Source organism: Buteo buteo, chromosome 20 (genome assembly GCF_964188355.1).
Source record: "Buteo buteo chromosome 20, bButBut1.hap1.1, whole genome shotgun sequence".
NCBI classification, from domain to species: Eukaryota; Metazoa; Chordata; class Aves; order Accipitriformes; family Accipitridae; genus Buteo; species Buteo buteo.
Genome location: NC_134190.1, coordinates 9,362,718 through 9,379,507, shown reverse-complemented (window position 1 = coordinate 9,379,507; position 16,790 = coordinate 9,362,718). Strand labels below are relative to the sequence as shown.

The window sequence follows — 16,790 nt, the reverse complement described above, 5'->3', positions numbered from 1 at the left end:
TATTTCTTGAACAGTGAAATAGTTGTAACAACCACAAGGAAAAATAAAAAGAAACATGAAGCTATGAAGGTAAAGAGCATGCCAAGGACTATGTAAATGAAGCCATTTACTTTTCACTGAGCTTTTTCTGTAGACAAGGTATGACTTACACCGTGCATGCATGTGGGTGAGGGCATGGCATTCTCAAGGCAGTTCTCAGGTTCCGCAACCACTACAGTGCAGTAGTATACAAAAAGCATCACAGCATTGCTGCTCTCTCTTTTTCTGAAATATTATCATTAATCTCGCAGCTTTTTCCCCCAGGCTACAGGGTAAGCACACTCAACCTTATTCCCTAGTTCTGGTCCTCCAGTCATCCAGGCCAGAGACGTTTGAAGAGAACCAATGCTTCCTCCTCTGCCTGCACTTCTGGTGTCCTTCCAAGGGTAACTGGGCATGGAGGGACATGATGAGGCTCGCACAAATCTCGTCCTATGTCACGTCATGATCTTGTGCCCATCCGTCTCCAGAGCTGGGAAGCAGCTCAATTACTTAGACAAAGGCAAACCAACTTAAGTTTCTCTATAGTAGTAGCCCACATGCACATTCTTATGACCTCCCACTTCATAGTAAATTTAAGGCAGTTTTCATATTTCTGTTGTTTCTACTAACAAATGACTTATATTTTTACATCTAGATGTAATTTATGCTGGACATGGAAATCACAGATGTAAAACTATAGAAGCCATATATTAATACATGAGGTAGTGCCAGTTTGAAAGGCAGCCACAAGATTTCAGGAGAACTACCAAATACTTTGCTACGAACAAGTTACCAGAGGCTAATAACCTAACGACATCCCATCGGCTATTACAGTCCTGCTAATGCCAAGTCTTCAGTGCAGAATACAAACCCTGTTAGTCAGGGGCATGATACGTGATTGGCAACTTTAGGCCATTAAAAATGCCTGGCTTATTCACAGTTATATCTGCAAAGCTGCACTACTTCTGCTGTAGTTGGATCATCTGGGGTGACCGTGCTCAAATAAACTGGCAGCCACAGTGCCGTTTTGCCTGTAGAGCTGAAGCCACAAATGAAACACGAAGCTTTAACAGCAGGGCTCTCCGGTTGAGGGGCTGCACAGCACCATTTGAAAGCTCTCCACACATGGGGCTTACTCAACAGATGACCAGATATGCTGTTGCAGAAATCAAGCAAATTGGGCAATGTGAGTATAAAAAACAAAGGTGTGATCCAGTTTTCTCCCTGTTTCAGAGACGAGTAAGCCTTTCTGTCCCTCTCGAACCTGTGCTACAGGCTGGTTCATGTTCTAGGAAGCACACTGTTTATATTCCAGGTGGGATACAGAACCCTGAGGATACAGTGCCTTCAGAACGGCCAGTCTGGTCCTCTCTTTTACCAATGTGGCACCTTTAAGAATTTTGTTAAGAAGCTTGTCACATAATATGTCAAGTGTATTAGGGCAAGCAAAGACACTGCATAGGCTCAAAAGAAAAGTTTCTACCTGAAACCTGTCTATATAAATTTTCCAAACCCATTTAAATTAAACTGATGCATAAATTTTACCTATGGTATAACAAGAAGTGTGCTATAAAACAGTATTTATACTGAATGACAATGCCTGTCAGGAGTAAAGCTGGTATTACACAACTTCATCTCACCATTATTGGATACAATTTCTGCACAGCATATAAAAATCTCGTACACGTTAGAGAAAAAAAGAAAACCATGAAATTTAGATTTAGCTGCCTGGCAGAGAAGACTACAATTTATAGAAAGCAAGCAACCTCTCTAAGAAATACAGTGCTAAATCATAAGTTAAATTAAATCATAAAAAACTGAGCTCAGATCATCTCTCACTTAACAAAAAGAAAGTAAAACTCACAGGAGAATTGGAGACCTGTTTTCAGTTCTCAGCAGTTCCAACACTGCCATTTGGATACATTTCAGATAAGCATTCGGGCTTCTAGATTCTAATCCAAACTGAATCTCCAAGCATTAATTAAGTTCATCTGTCACATGCTACCCATGAAGTATGTTATTTCCTTAGTAAATGAGGCCATTATGATTACAACTGAATAATTCAGAAACCTAAACTGGCAAGAAAAAGTGCACTTTTATCATGTTCCCACAAGAATTGTTGGGAAAAGGGATTGCTGTGCCATCATAAGTACCAACAGTGAAATTTGTTTTTACTCCATAGTGATACAAAAAGCCAATATTTTGACCTTGGGGGAGGGGGGAGGAGTATTTAAAAAATTTCAGGTCATCAGAATATTCTATTTCAGAAAGGTAAAACAGTATACAAGAATGCTAAACAATACACTAACTAGACAAAATATTTCATATAAATGAACTGATTCAAAATGGTAGAAATTTGAAAGTAAAGATTCTGACAAGATGAAATATGAAATCAAAATTCATCTAGATTTTTTCTTTTACACTATCCAGATGACACAGCTCCACACAAGTTTCAACAGAAATTTAAAAAACCTCTGAATCTTCCAATAGCAAAACTGCTCTGATGCAAATTCCTCTTTCAGCTCTAGTTCTCAGCTCTAAGACCTAGTAGCAAAATTAAATCACATAAACTCTAAATAAAAGTATCTCCTAGAAGACATGCAAAGGGGTTCCTAATGCAGTAGTTTGCAAAGGCTATTTCAGATCATAGAAGCCTACAGAAAAAAAGGCTTGAAGAAACTGCCAAGTCCCAGGTAGAGCAGTCACTTCTACTGACAGTAGTTTAAGTTTTAAGGCATTAAGTTTCATACAGAGAAAGCACAACGAAACAAGGTCAATCACTATCTGCTGAAAGTAACCTACAAATGCAAATGTGAAATAGAGATGCAGGCAAACCATACATGTTCAATTGCTTTTAAAGATGTAATAAACATTTTATACATGCTTACATAATTTGTGTAGCCATAAAAGTAGTAAAAGCCTTTAACCACCACATCACACAGAACCACTACCCGGAGAGCACTATTCTGGAGCCTTATGATGATGGTGCTTGATGAGAAGAACTTGCCATGTAACAATGACTGTGCTGCACACAGTGTAACACCTAAAGGTCTACCTACTACCAAATCCATCAGGTTTGGTTCAAAAAATTTTCTTCTCTCAGACATATTCCTTGTCAACAGTAAAACACACAGAACCTCAAAGACCACAGTATGACAAGACTAGAGAGCATGACTTCTAATCTTATAGCTTATTCCCTAAAACCCCCTTATTTTCATAAGGGCAAATAAAATATTTTTTAAAACAGCTGTTTCCCACTTTCCTTCATGAAATCTAGATAAACAAGCAGATAAACAAGCAAGATTGCATTCACTATTCAGATTACAACCAACTTTACCACTGCAAAGCATTTTCTACAGAGCATTTTACAAAGATCTCTGTTTCCACGCTAGGTTCCTGTACTAGCCACTGAAATACTGGAGGTGCTGGAGTGAAACTTCCCTTGAACGTTGTTACTTCTCAAAGTTTTTAGGCAGCTGAAAATGAAACCACTGTTTTCCTTGTGCCATCTCCTGCTCAGCTATTAGCAACTCTTGTTACTGCAGAAAGGATATGCTGCTCTACATCTAGCTTGAATTTTCTGCTTTCCAATAGTTCTCAGGCAGCAGAACTACAGAAATAATATAAGCTTCATTTCAAAATCTCTTCAGTGACGTGCCATGCCCAAGAATTTTCCCCTTTTAAAAGCTGGACAACCTATTTCTAACTGTAGAATCCTGATATAATGCACTATTTCATTAACTTTGTAACAGTCAATTTGCCCTAGTACTTTTTAAAATAAACATTCTGTCATGGTTTAACCCCAGCCAGCAACTAAGCACCACACAGCTACTTACTCACTGCCCCCCCAGCAGTGGGATGGGGGAAGAATTGGAAGGGTAAAAGTGAGAAATTCATGGGTTAAGATAAAAACCAGTTTCATAATTTTAAAAAAAAAAAAGTAATTTTTTAAAATTGTAAGGAAAAGAGGAAAAAAAAATAACAGAGAGAGGGGAAAATAAAATCCAAGAAAAAAAAGTGATGCAAATGAAAACAATTGCTCACCACCCACTGACTGGTACCCAGCAAGTCCCCAAGCAGCCGTCCCTCCACCAATCTCCACCCCAGTTTTATTCCTGAGCATGACATCATACAGTACAAAATATCCCTTTGGTCAGCTGTCTCAGCTGTGTTCCCTCCCAACTTTTTGTGCACCTCCAACCTACTTGCTGGCAGGGCAGGGTGAGGAGCAGAAAAGGCCTTGACTCTGTGTAAGCACTGCCCCACAGTAACTAAAACATCCCTGTGTTATCAACACTGTTTCCAGCACAAATCCAAAACATAGCCCCATGCAAGCTACTACGAAGAAATTTAAAACTATCCCAGCCAAAACCAGTACACATTTCCAAATCTTTTTTGTCTAATGATAATACAATATTACAATCACTGCCTAAGCAAGGATTTTGGTTTAGCCTGAAAACTACCTACCATTCAGCTATCTATCACTTAGTGGGGATTGAAGTTTTAAATCCTAGGAGGCAGGAAGTATCTAACAGAATCAACCACTATACTTAACTCCATTCAATGCGAGAAATGATCACACAGAGATTATCTTGTAACAAGTGGAATCAAATCCGATTATATCATTTCCAAGTCAATAAAGTTAACTCCATAATCTTACAGAAAAAGTAAGGAAAGCTCTTTGCCTACTAGTGATGACAAAAAGCTAAAATTACTATGTAATTACAAATAGAAAGAAAAAAAACAGAACTTGCCTCTGTAAACTGGACTCAGGTAAACAACCTGCAAAACACTTTTTAAACCAAAGATCATAAGGGAGTTTGCTCATTGCAGCACATGCTTTCAGATGCATCAAGAGCCTGTTATCTTCAATGTTCAAATACTGCTCCAGAATCTTAGGCTGAGAAAGGAATTGCAAAATTTTAGATAACTCACATCAGAGTACCCTCCATCCATAGTTAACATGCACTGTAAGACAAGAAACGTCTTAAAAATTCAATCGGCATAAAATAACACGTTAAAATAATGAACTTGCATTGTTTTAACTAAAAACATCATGTTCCAAAATACAACTGCAATTAGCTAATTAAGTATTTAACTAAACAACCAACCTCACGTTCCTTGAATTGCTGACCATTAGCAGAACTTCCAAAATATGCAGTATTCCCTAATGCAAGGAAGTGTTTGAGAGCTTAAGGCAATGCAGAGATTAAACATGCACTAATTACTGCTACCTTCACAAGTAAAATTGAGTTTCATTCACTTCAAACCTAATCGCCTTAGCACACATCAAAAAAAAAAAAGAAGTCTACACACAATGCAGCAAAACCCAGAGAATCAATCCTGCAAGTAAATCCCTGTGCAACATATTAAAAGCTGGACATTGATTTCTTGTTTAAAAATCCAAAGTATTTAGAAGCATAAACACGTGGATAATTCTCATTTTGTTTAAATTCTAATGTAACACAAACCAAATTTTTGTAAATTCAGGAGTACTTTTATGCTTTTTGTCATAATGAGGTAAACAGCTAATGACTTCAGCTGTCAAAGGGAGAAACACTTCCTTTGTCTATATTCTAACATCCAGAGTCTTGGTACAATGTTCGTATTAAAACAAAAACTTAGGGAGGGAGACACTTGGCACTCTCTATGAAGTTATAAATGCTCCTCTGTCCTTTGAAAGGAATTACAGAAATTGGTATAGTTGAATGCATCCTGTCCAGCAACAGCAGGTAGGTTTAAAAAGTATTTCTTAGTTCCAAAAGAATAACAAACAAAGAACATGCATAATTTTCTGCAATGAATTTTCATTCAGTGACTGCTAGTGCACAGGTACTCTAATTCCTTCATCTCAGTGGATATCGTTAACTAGAAGTTTCTTACCTCTTTGAAGAATTACAAAAGCTTTTTATAAGTATGCATTTTCTTTACAATCAAATTTAATTTTATAAACCAGTAAGATATTCAAAATTAATATGCTATAAGAGCATTTAAATGAGCAGTGCCAGAAGAACTCTATTCCACTTTTTATTATAACTTAATTTGCAACATACTGTTTCTCTGAAGACGTAGTACCCTGCTCCATTCACAAAGCAAAACAATTGTGCTTTGTGTGTCATCCAATGAGCAGCATATGGATGCCAAAGATGCAGCCTACAAAGTAGCAGACATACATCAAGATGTTCTTAACTTTGTGATATTTTTAATTCTTGAAAATGAAGAAAATTCTTAAGTGACCAATTTCTGAGAAATGTAATTCAACTAGATACAATGTAAGCTTTAGCTAACCTAAAAAGAAAATAAGATGTAATTGAAAACTACCATGTAGTAAACAAAAACAATTTCTAATGTTATGTTAGACAGAGCGTCCTACAGGACAGCACAATCGCAACAGAAAAAGCACTCCTCCCATTTTCTCAAAACAGTTGGTGGAACAGAATCCAAGGGTGTCACCTCTGGCACTCCAGTTGTCTCCAGATATTAATGCTTTCCATGGCTGGCTCTCCTCACACACACACACACAAAAAAAAAAGTGGTTTTTCCTTACCAGTTGTTGTAATGAATCTTTGTGCTTGCTGCTCAGCTGATTCACAAAGCAACTGACAAGCCAATAGCATTCTATAGGATCCTCCACCATTTCCTCCATTGCTTTAGCAATAGCAAGAAACACTTCATCTTCAGGTTCCTGGAAAACAAAGCCAAAAAAGTGAACTACACGAAGTATTGGACTATCTGATTTAAATTATTCTTATATTCATTTTACCTGCTACTTGGGAAAACAAACTGGAATCAACATACTCAAAAGAGCTGTTCTGACATTCATAAACAAAACATTGGGCAGCAGTTGCATTATGGTGACAAATACCTATTAAAGCAGAACAAGTAAGACCTGTCTTGCTTTTAAAACCAAAACATACAACAGGAGTTTGGAACAATCCTGATTCAAAGTTCTCAAATGAGATAATATTACATCCTAACAAGGCAGCAATCCTCCTTCTGTGCCCCATATTTTTGCACAGCAGAATTTTTCATCCTATTCCTTGCTAAGGGCCGAACAGGCCCCTCAAACACCACTGCCACAGCTGTTGCAGTTACTGAAAAAACAATGCAGCCATGAGGTGTATGCCTACCTTCAACATACACAAAATCATCTGGTTTGAGATAAACATCTTCCTAGAGACAAATAAATATCTTTCCCAGGTGACAAGCATCTTATTCCCCACAATACATGACCAGAAGCATGCCATGGGTACACCATCATCTTTTCTCCTGAGGACATACTTTCCTAAGAGAAGTACCAGCATGCCTAAACCACAGTAGTATGGCTGCACATAGGGTAGATGGACGGGAACTAACTCTAAACCAGCTAGACCTCATGCTAACAGCTAGCTCAGAAAGTGTCTAAACTGGGAAGATGCACAAAGAAAGGCTCTATATTTGCCCTATTTCTTACAGTCTTCCTTACACAGGCAGTACTGACTAGATCAGGAGGCAGGGTAACAAGCCAGATATGTATACACAGTCTGATCTGATGTAACCATCAGTAGCAGTAAACTATAGTATCACAAGCTTTTGAACAGATCACAACTCATGAAAAACATGTGGATAGTCTAAACACTACTGGGATATGCCTCTACTACACAGACTGCTGCAATACACACATATCCCTACTTAAACTCTCTGCTTTCAGATGCACAAAATGTATTTAGCAGACTTCTGTGACATGTGACTCAAACATTTCAAAATATTTAGACCAATCCAACACCATCTTTATACTACCACTGCCTCCACAATAAAACATCTGCATTACTATCAAGCAGTAACCTCTTATAAGTTTAAGGGGACAGTTACTGCACTGAAAACAGGCTGGCATAAAGAGAACAAGTGCTTTCTGCAGCAAAACAAACAGAAGTTATAGGACTAATAACTGTGGATCTGCTAAACACCATCTCTATGAAACCGCATCACAGTACTGAAAGCAGCTAGTGCTCTGGGATGGACTGACAAAACACTTGCTCAGAAAAAAATACTGCTCTAGAAGGAATGAATTTTCAGCCTACTGGGTCACAGGCCCAAATCAAGGAAACTTCTCTATAAGAAACTTGCAGGGTAGGATGGCCACGTTCCTAGGCAATGGTAAGGGCACAAAAACACTCTCCCTCCTCCAACAAGAGAATGCTTTATGTAATCCTCCAGTCCAAAATATTACTGAATTTTCCATGTTAACTTTAATGTGGGGGTTTTTTTAATTTTTAACTTTTTTTAAGTTCTTTTGTCAAATTTTATTACAGGTGAAAAATAACAAAGTAAGCTGGACTAGAGTGAACATGGATAAATTAACATTAAATACAGGATAAAAAGCACTTCAGAAAGTCCCATGGCTCCTTTCATCACCTCCTCTTTCATTGAGGCTTATACATAAGATCCACACACTGTTTTTATTATCACACTATAGACTCATCATTAAAACAGACTCATATAGCCATATGGGAATACACTGTAAACTACAGAGTACATGCATTACCTGACAGAAGCCTGGATCAGTTCAGACTAACAGGAAAAAGAGGTCAGTATATTAAAATCTAGATTTAAAAACAACTAATTTAAGTATATGATGTAACTCACAATATGTCGCTGCTTGTACTGGCTCTGAATTATCTTTGTTCCAGGACATCTAAGAATATAAGCTCTGATAATCTTATGTCATTTTCATTTCAGTACTGTAAAGAAACTGAAGTGCACTAGAGTACAAAAGGCTTGAAGCCTAGCAGGCAAAATACACAAAAGAGATTTTAAGGCATAAAATCTTAGGGGAAGAAAAAGAGAAAAGCACTTTGACTAAAATGCCTCATTTTATACTAGTATGTCTCTGTTCCCCATTCACCTTACTTTGTCTATCTACGTGCGTTTGTGGGACTACTTGCAGCTCAGTTTCTCACAGGCTTATAGTTTGAAGTTAAATAAAATACTGTATTTAAAAGACTGATAAAATGACAACTGACCAATGGAAAAGCCAAGTTTCGGGGCAATTTTCCTGATTCCAGTTGATGTATGCGTAGGAAAACATCTACCTGTGGGGTAGAATCATTAATAAAACGAATTACACGAAGAGCATGGTGTATATCCCAGTACTGCTCCTTCCGGTACTTCATCACCAAAGCATGAGATTCATGGTGAGGAGGAATAATTCCTAAGAAAAAAAAAAAAAAAAAAAAAAAAAAAGAGAGAAGGAAAGAGATAAGCAACTGTAAAGAGAAAAAAACAGAGCACTCAAACTCCCTTTCCAAGAAATCTGCCTAAATTAAATTTCTACTACAACTCCAGCCTACAGAAAACTAGGACCTGGCACTGCAGTTTGTTTATAAACTTGGTCAAAGAATACAGGGAGAAAAACTCTACAAAATTGGAAGTCAATGGACCAACAAAGCACCTTAGCATTATATTTATAAAAACAAATTTCACGTTAACTGAGCATAGGCAAAATCTACCCTTAAGACTACTGTTTCTCAAGCTCTTCTACAAGGTTTTCGGAAATGAACGCTAACTCTTTTGTATACCACATCTGTGTGCCGATAAGAAATGTCATTGTTGAGATGGCTGAAAAATAATTTCTTTATTTCCCTCTCTAACCACCTTTATTTTTAAATTGTGAATCTTACTTCTTTATACTTACCTGTAGTTTTTAATACAGCACTAGTTGCGTATTTGTGCCCAGCTTCCATTTATTTTGAAAACAAGGTAGATGCAGAATGATTTTTACATACATTAGCTGTTCATGTTCTCAAATTCTACACTTTGTCTGAGATGACCAGAGAATATATATACATGCAATTAACTAATGCAAATGCAAAAATACTGTACATTCCAGTATTATTTAATTTACTGTTAGATCTCTGGCGGAAAATTCTTTAATCACTGTATCGTAGATTAATCCTCTCTAAAACAACATGAAGAAGCAAAATCAACCACATATAGGTTTAATCAGTTACAGATTAAAACCTAAGAACACCACCCAAACACTTCGTGAGGTAACGTTTTTTACTTTCTTAGCACAACACATATATTTTTTCTAGTTTCCTAGGACGAAAAATAAGAAAGGAAAAAAAAAAGTATTAAGTAGAGAGGCAGAGAAAATTAAACTATTTACGATCTCCAGAAGAGATGCTCAACATTTCACTCGATCCTTCGCCTCACTCAAGACTCAATCTTGCCATGGACTGATGTTCACAACAAAAACGTCATAGGCTTCAACAGAAATAAGATCTTACATACACCAAAGCAAAAAAATGCTACTTCCATATCACTAGTGGAGCAGAATTTTTCCCATTGTAGAAACCCACGAGAACAAAGTATTCTTCAAAAATCAGTTCTGAAACAGGCTACCTGCTGCTCTTATCTCTCATTTAAAGAAAAAAATATTCCTGCCAAGTGTTAAACCATGAATGGCTGAGTTTTAGTAACAAGCGCATCAGAAAATTATCTTTTATTTTCCAACTGCAAACCTGTCTGCATTTCAAAAGCTGGGACAGAGCAAGACATTTTTCACATTATGCAAAAACAGAGTCAACATCATGACTTTATATTTACATACTGCCAACTGCTTTCCTCAAATACAGAAGACTACCTTAGGCAGACAGAAAAGAAGCTTAAGCACCACAGGGATGTCTAGAAACCATCATGAGTCATACCTGAACAGGAAGTTAACAGACATTGCTGATATACCATGTAACATGGGACAGCATGGAGCCTTGGTATGTGTCTGAGACAATTTCGCTGACAGGACAGACTCCCTGTTGTTAAACTATTAACATTATCTAGAGATGTAACACCTCCCACCAGAAATGGACTCTGCTGTTGTTCCAGTCATTTAGGGAGAGAGATTTTGCATTGCCCTTCTGAATACCAGCTTTTCTAATGAGTGTTAACACTGAGATGCAGCATAGGAAAAGTCTTTGTACCTCTGTTCACCCAAGGAGTATACAGAATGACAGTATGCGTACTTGAAATATATCACTCTGTGTTTAAAATACAAAATCTGTTAAAGAACCAATAAAATTTTCTATACAGTTAACTCAGAAGGTGTTTTGTGTTGTCATACGATTCACAAATCATTCTATCTAAAACAGTCAAAGATAGACCACTGGCTCTGCAGTGAGCGACAATTTTGCCAAGAGACTGTATGTTGCTATTATAATTTGGGCTGAAGGATCTTGTACTGAGTCACTTGTCCAAACCTCCTACACTGTATTTCCTACTACTAATATTTTAAATATTTTATGCTGACTGCTTCACTAGGGCCCAGGTTACAAGAATCTTTTTCATCCAAAAATCAGTATTCTTTAACAGCAAAGGCTTTTATCAAGTAGGATTACTCTGTTAGTTCAATGATCAATGCCAAGAACTTCAAGTTTTACAAGTAGATCTTGCACCTTCTGCGCATTGTTCATTTACTACCTCTCCCAAAAAAAGGCTTACAAATCCAAATAATCAGGAATACGAAGCCACAGTTTTTAAATTGGAGGGTAAAAAAAGAAGAAGAAGAAAAAAAAAAAGATTGTTTAGAACTCAGATAAAACTTTCTAATACATTATTTCAAATTCCAGACACTGTAGTGGAATATGGAGACCAAGAAGAGAAACAGAAGACATTTACTTGAACATTGTTCAACATCATGGCACTGCCTAAGATAAACAAACATCCTAAAACACAGAAAAACTGTTCTGTAAAATACTCATTCTGAGGGTGGAGTCACCAATCTTCCTCATTCTGAATCACATGCCAAAAAGTTCATGTAAGAGATATTCATGGGATTTGTACCACACATTCTGGAGAGTGAAAGGACAAAGAAGAAGTAGGATAGCTAACAGACAGCAAAAGACAGCAGCTTCCAAGCCAATCTGCAGACTGATGCTGCTGGTCTCTCCCTGATGAACCAACGTTTCAGCTATCAGCACCCTTCCTGCCACCACAGCCCTGGTAATACAAGACTGAGCACGGGAGCCACAATCAAGCTTTTCAAAACTGGCACAACGCTCCACCACCAAAAGTATGGTAAATCACACTTCTCTTCCAGAGATTCAGTCAGACGATGTACCTTCACACTCGATCTGGCAGTGTTTCTCTACACGCAGCAACTCTAATGGAAACTCCCCAGATACCTTGTAAGGGTCACAACTCCTGGACCTCCCACAACCCCTCCTGTCTCCAAGTGACATGACCTCGCATCTAGTAAACCCAACACATTTGACCAGTTACTGCAAAATCATTAGTATTTTTTAATTAGTCATCTAACGCACTTCAAGGAAAATAGAATCTATTTATGGGCTTTTTTATGGTTTCTGGGGATACCATAGTTTGTCTCTAGCCTCAAAACTTCTTCAATGGCAAATACAATTTAAAGCCAGAAGCAAAACCAGAAGAAACCAAGATTTTATAGGACACAAAGCTTCTGTTTAGAATAAACATCCATTCCATACCTTGCCCAGATTTTTTAAGGTTAATCACAGCTTTACTTCAACTTAATTGTTTTTTTATTTTAGGAACAGAACTGAGTATCTTATCAAGTATCGGTGACTTATTATAATCCACCCTTCAATTCCATTTTATAAGTTTACTTGAATAGTGTTACACAGTTAAATATAGAAACACACTCTTCTAGGTACAGTTCAGCAAAGTTCTCAAAAAATATGCATGGAATACTGTTATGATTGCCCTTGTACATCCTAGGTGGATACAAAAACAGACTAAATATGTATCAGTAGGCAAGGTAGTACAGAATAATCCATGTCATTAACTCTGTAAAGCAAAAAAAAACAAAACCAAAAAAACAAACCCCAAAACAAAACAGAAAAAATATACCTTCCTACACACTCATTTCTACGGAAGATCACAGATGTTATATTTCATACCTAAAAGCACCTTCCACACCAGTATACGATACATGGATGGGAGAGGAAACCTTTGACTAAATGTGCAAAGCTTCTCAATATCTGTAGAGAAATAAAGAGAAAAAAAATTAAGGCAAATTAATTATAAATAGGTTTGAGTCTCTGATGTACCTAAGCATGACAAATCCTTAGCTGCTGATCAAAATCCCCACTTTCATCATGTATTATCAACAAATGCTTTCACCACTTCAACTGAGAACAGAATGTGCCCTATAAACTGCAAAATTTTGAAAACTATATACGTTGGCTTGATTTACAATAAAACTACCCTAGGTTTCACCAAGAAGAAACTGTACTATTTTTATAGATATTTTGTAGATCGTGTTATGTCAAAACAATTAAAGGCTTTGTTAAAGGGACATTTATCTTTCTGTTCTGTTAGAGATGTGGCACTCCTCAGGGACCAGCAGCAATAACGAAATCTTCATTGTCTTGAGATTAGATGGAATTAACAGCATGAAACAATATATCTTCAGGTTAAACTTGCTTTCATTGAAAAACTTTTTGTTGCTTGGGCATACAGAATGAGAGAAGAAAAAAAGAAACAAGCAAGCAGACAAATCTTTAATAGTTTTAAAAATCAGGCTTTTAGATCTGATTGAAACTGATTTGAAACTCAAAGGACTGCCAGTAATAACTGAGATATTGGTGATAAAAGATGAAAAACTTAAATGGGTACTAAACACAGCAGCTAAACATTTTCTATTATTCCCTCCCCAGCCCCAAATCACCAAACAGAAGAAACAGTGAAATCAACTTACCCAACCGGTCATCTTTTAACAGAATTTCCAGTGATTTCTTTTCTTCAACTCCACGAAACCCCACTTTCTCATAATACACTGATCGAAAGTTTCTCTGAGAGTCGTCAGCCATGACTGATTCCTTTTGGAGAAAACAGTAATTCCCCTTAACACTTAAAAGAATACACTCCTATTGTGTTAATGTCAAGTACTTTTGCACACTGATAAAAGCTGACTACTTATGTCTCTATAGTATCAATAAACACTACAGATTATGAAAATTTTACAAGATTTTTTTCATCATATGCTAACATAGACAGTCATAAAAACAACTGAATCTAAACAAGGTCTAAAGATATCCAATTTCCAAATGAAACACAGCAATTTTAAAAAATTTTTTTATTCCTGTAGTAAATTACACTACTTTTCAAAAAGTTAAAAAAAAAAAAAAAGCTGGAGAGACACTTAAGTTTTTTCTGTGATATTGTGCATTTCAAAACCAACACAAAAAATACAGTTACGAGTCTGACAAAATTTTGGCTACAGAAACCCTAATCAAGTACAACTGTTACCCAGATAAGTCAAATCATCAGGTTTCATACTCACCAGACAAGGTAACCAGAAGCAAGGACAAGCCAACGTTGGCCTCAGTAGCACAGGGGTGACAGGAAAGAACAAGGCTACGTATGTAACTTTGTTCTTAAATTGCAGATTTGAATTAAATGTTCACGTTGTTATCAGGTGCTGTAACAGCCACAGTCTTGAACTTGTTATTTCAGTACTAAAAAGAAATAAATGTCTCATCCCTATGTTGGAAACAATGGCAAATTGCAGTGAGTACTCTGTTTCACAACAGCAGTAACTGACATTTGAATTCAGTTCAGCTTTCTAAATATAAATTCTCTCTCCTCTGCATGCTTGCAAATATGAAAAAGTTCTGGTTTGTAACTCAAAGAACTAAAAACAATCTTAACTTTTATGCCCAGTGACAACAGCAAAATTTGGAGAAAAATAATTTGAGTGAGGAGCAATGGGTGAATGATGCACTGAAAAGCTTTTCTAGTTAAATTCTTCTTTTCCTTGCTGAACCAAAGTCCGTATCAGGAGCAAAGCATTTGTGGATATAAACAAAGGCCATAATTTTGCAAAGAATGCACATATTTAAATTTGTGTATCCACTAGGCCTATTTGTGTTTCAAATTAAGTCCATTTTTAGTGCTTTGTAGGATTAGGGCCAAGACCAGAGAGAAAATATAAACCAGCAAAGGACTGAAGGAATGCTTTCTGAGATAGGTCAAATACTATCTCAAAACCAGAGAAAAAATATTTATATTACTTGCAAGACATTCCAGTTGTGCACTATCCTTACAAAAATGACTGTGATGTTCATGTATTGTGCATTTAAGGGTCCAGTGATCAGTATTTACTACTTACTTTGCAGCCATGCCTAAAAGCGGACTTATGATGCTATAGACACTCAGCTATATTTAAAATACTTGAAATTTTTAAATTCTGAATTTAATATGTGCTATTTAGAAAACATTTAGCCCATACCACTTGTGGAAAGCTGACAGCAGAATGACAGAACAGAAACAATAAATATCATTTAAAAAATAACAGCATGATCTATAAGAAAGGAATGCTATTTCAATAATTTTAAACTATCACTATACCAGCAGTACATTTTATTTAGTCAGTGGAAAAAAGGAACACTGTTTCCTCCCTCCTTCCCTCCCAATTTTGGATATATATTTTCCTATTAGGCAAATAATCAATGTTCCAATCTCTACACGTATCATCAATAAACTGGAAAAAGGAAGGGGGAAAATAAATCCCTAGCCAGCTCATTGGAAGTGTTCTGTACAATTAGCTCATCCCGTCTTCGAAGATTAATGCATTTTCGGCCTTAGTATCACTTTTCATCATACCGTTAAATTTCACGCCAGGTGATTTTAACAGCAGCCACGAACTATGCAAGACTTCGTAAAGAGCCAGACATGATGCCAACAGGCTTCTGCCCCTTTACAGAAGGCCCTCCCTCGCACAGACTAAGCTCAACTTCGGGCGCAGCCTTTGCAGGCCGAGCAGCACCGCCAGCAGGGCCGGCCCCGCCACCGCTCCGGGCTCGGGGGCTGCGACACCCCCTTCTCTGTCCTATTTCCGAAGGAAAACGCGGATACGCTTGGGCACAGGATCATCTACCCCCCGCAAATCAAACCGCCGCTCGTCGTCCACCCCCCTCCCCGCACGCAGCCGCAGCCCCCTCCTGTGGGCAAGGAGGGGCAGGGACAGGGCACCCCTCACACCCGCCCGCCCACACACGCTCGGGGCACGGGGTCCCCGCCGGAGCCCCCGCGGGGGGTGGCCAAGGCGGCGGGACGCGGGCTGAGGGCTTGCGGGGGGGGGGGGGCCAGCGGCGGAAAGGCGCGGGGCAAGGGGGAGGCCGTGCCACCGCCACCCCGGGAGCTGAGGCGACGGCGAGGCCCTGGGGGAGGGCAGGGGCTGGGGAAAGGGGACGAGAGCGGGGCCGGTGACAGACAAAAAAACCCGCCCGCCAGCACCGGGACCCCACCGCCGCCCCCCGGCACCTACGGCAGGCGGACGCGGCCCTACGGCGCGGGCGGGTGCAGAGGGAGGCGGCGGCTCGGGCGCATGCGCAGGCTCCGGACCGCCGGGGCGGGGCGGGGCGGGGCGGAGCGCAGCGCTCGGTGGCCCTCGGCCTGCCGGGGGGGGGGTGGGGCCACGCGCCCAACGGCCGGGCCACGCGCCCAACGGTCGGGGCAGGCGCGGGCCGGCGGGGCCGGCTGCCTCCCTCCCTCCGCGCCCCTCAGAGGGGGCGCAGGCGGTTGGAGGCTTCCCCGGTCTCTCAGACGCCTCGGTCGTTCTCCCCCTCAGGCCGCCTTAGGTCAAGCTGGCTGCCCCTCGTCCTGCCCTCGGTGCCGGCTCCCCCTCCTCGCTCCTCCCCGCGTCTCACGGGGCAGCTTCGGGTACACGGAGGGCTGCCAGAGGAAAACGGCAGTGTCTCTCATAGGCCTGTCCTCAAGGTGACGCCGGAGGTCTGGGCGTTTTGACAGAACAGGCT

General features: G+C 39.2%; 1 protein-coding gene across 10 annotated transcripts in view; it reads right to left on the bottom strand.

Annotated features, from left to right (window-relative positions):
- Window positions 1-16,375, bottom strand: part of TBC1D7 (TBC1 domain family member 7) — a 35,712-nt gene extending 19,337 nt beyond the window's left edge. For 6 of the 10 annotated variants that reach the window (XM_075052413.1, XM_075052420.1, XM_075052422.1 and 3 more), the window contains exons 1-7: window positions 15,637-16,278; window positions 14,315-14,489; window positions 13,730-13,850; window positions 12,930-13,010; window positions 9,024-9,211; window positions 6,569-6,706; window positions 4,776-4,921 (exon numbers count right to left, since the gene is read on the bottom strand). In XM_075052413.1, the coding sequence (XP_074908514.1) occupies window positions 4,776-4,921; window positions 6,569-6,706; window positions 9,024-9,211; window positions 12,930-13,010; window positions 13,730-13,841 (665 nt within the window). In that variant the 5' untranslated portion in view covers window positions 13,842-13,850; window positions 14,315-14,489; window positions 15,637-16,278. Of the gene's footprint in view, window positions 1-4,775; window positions 4,922-6,568; window positions 6,707-9,023; window positions 9,212-12,929; window positions 13,011-13,729; window positions 13,851-14,314; window positions 15,599-15,636; window positions 16,279-16,300 lie in introns of those variants that run through there. The other 4 variants (XM_075052419.1, XM_075052421.1, XM_075052414.1 and 1 more) reach the window with 4 other exon arrangements.
- Between the last annotated feature and the right edge of the window lie 415 nt (window positions 16,376-16,790).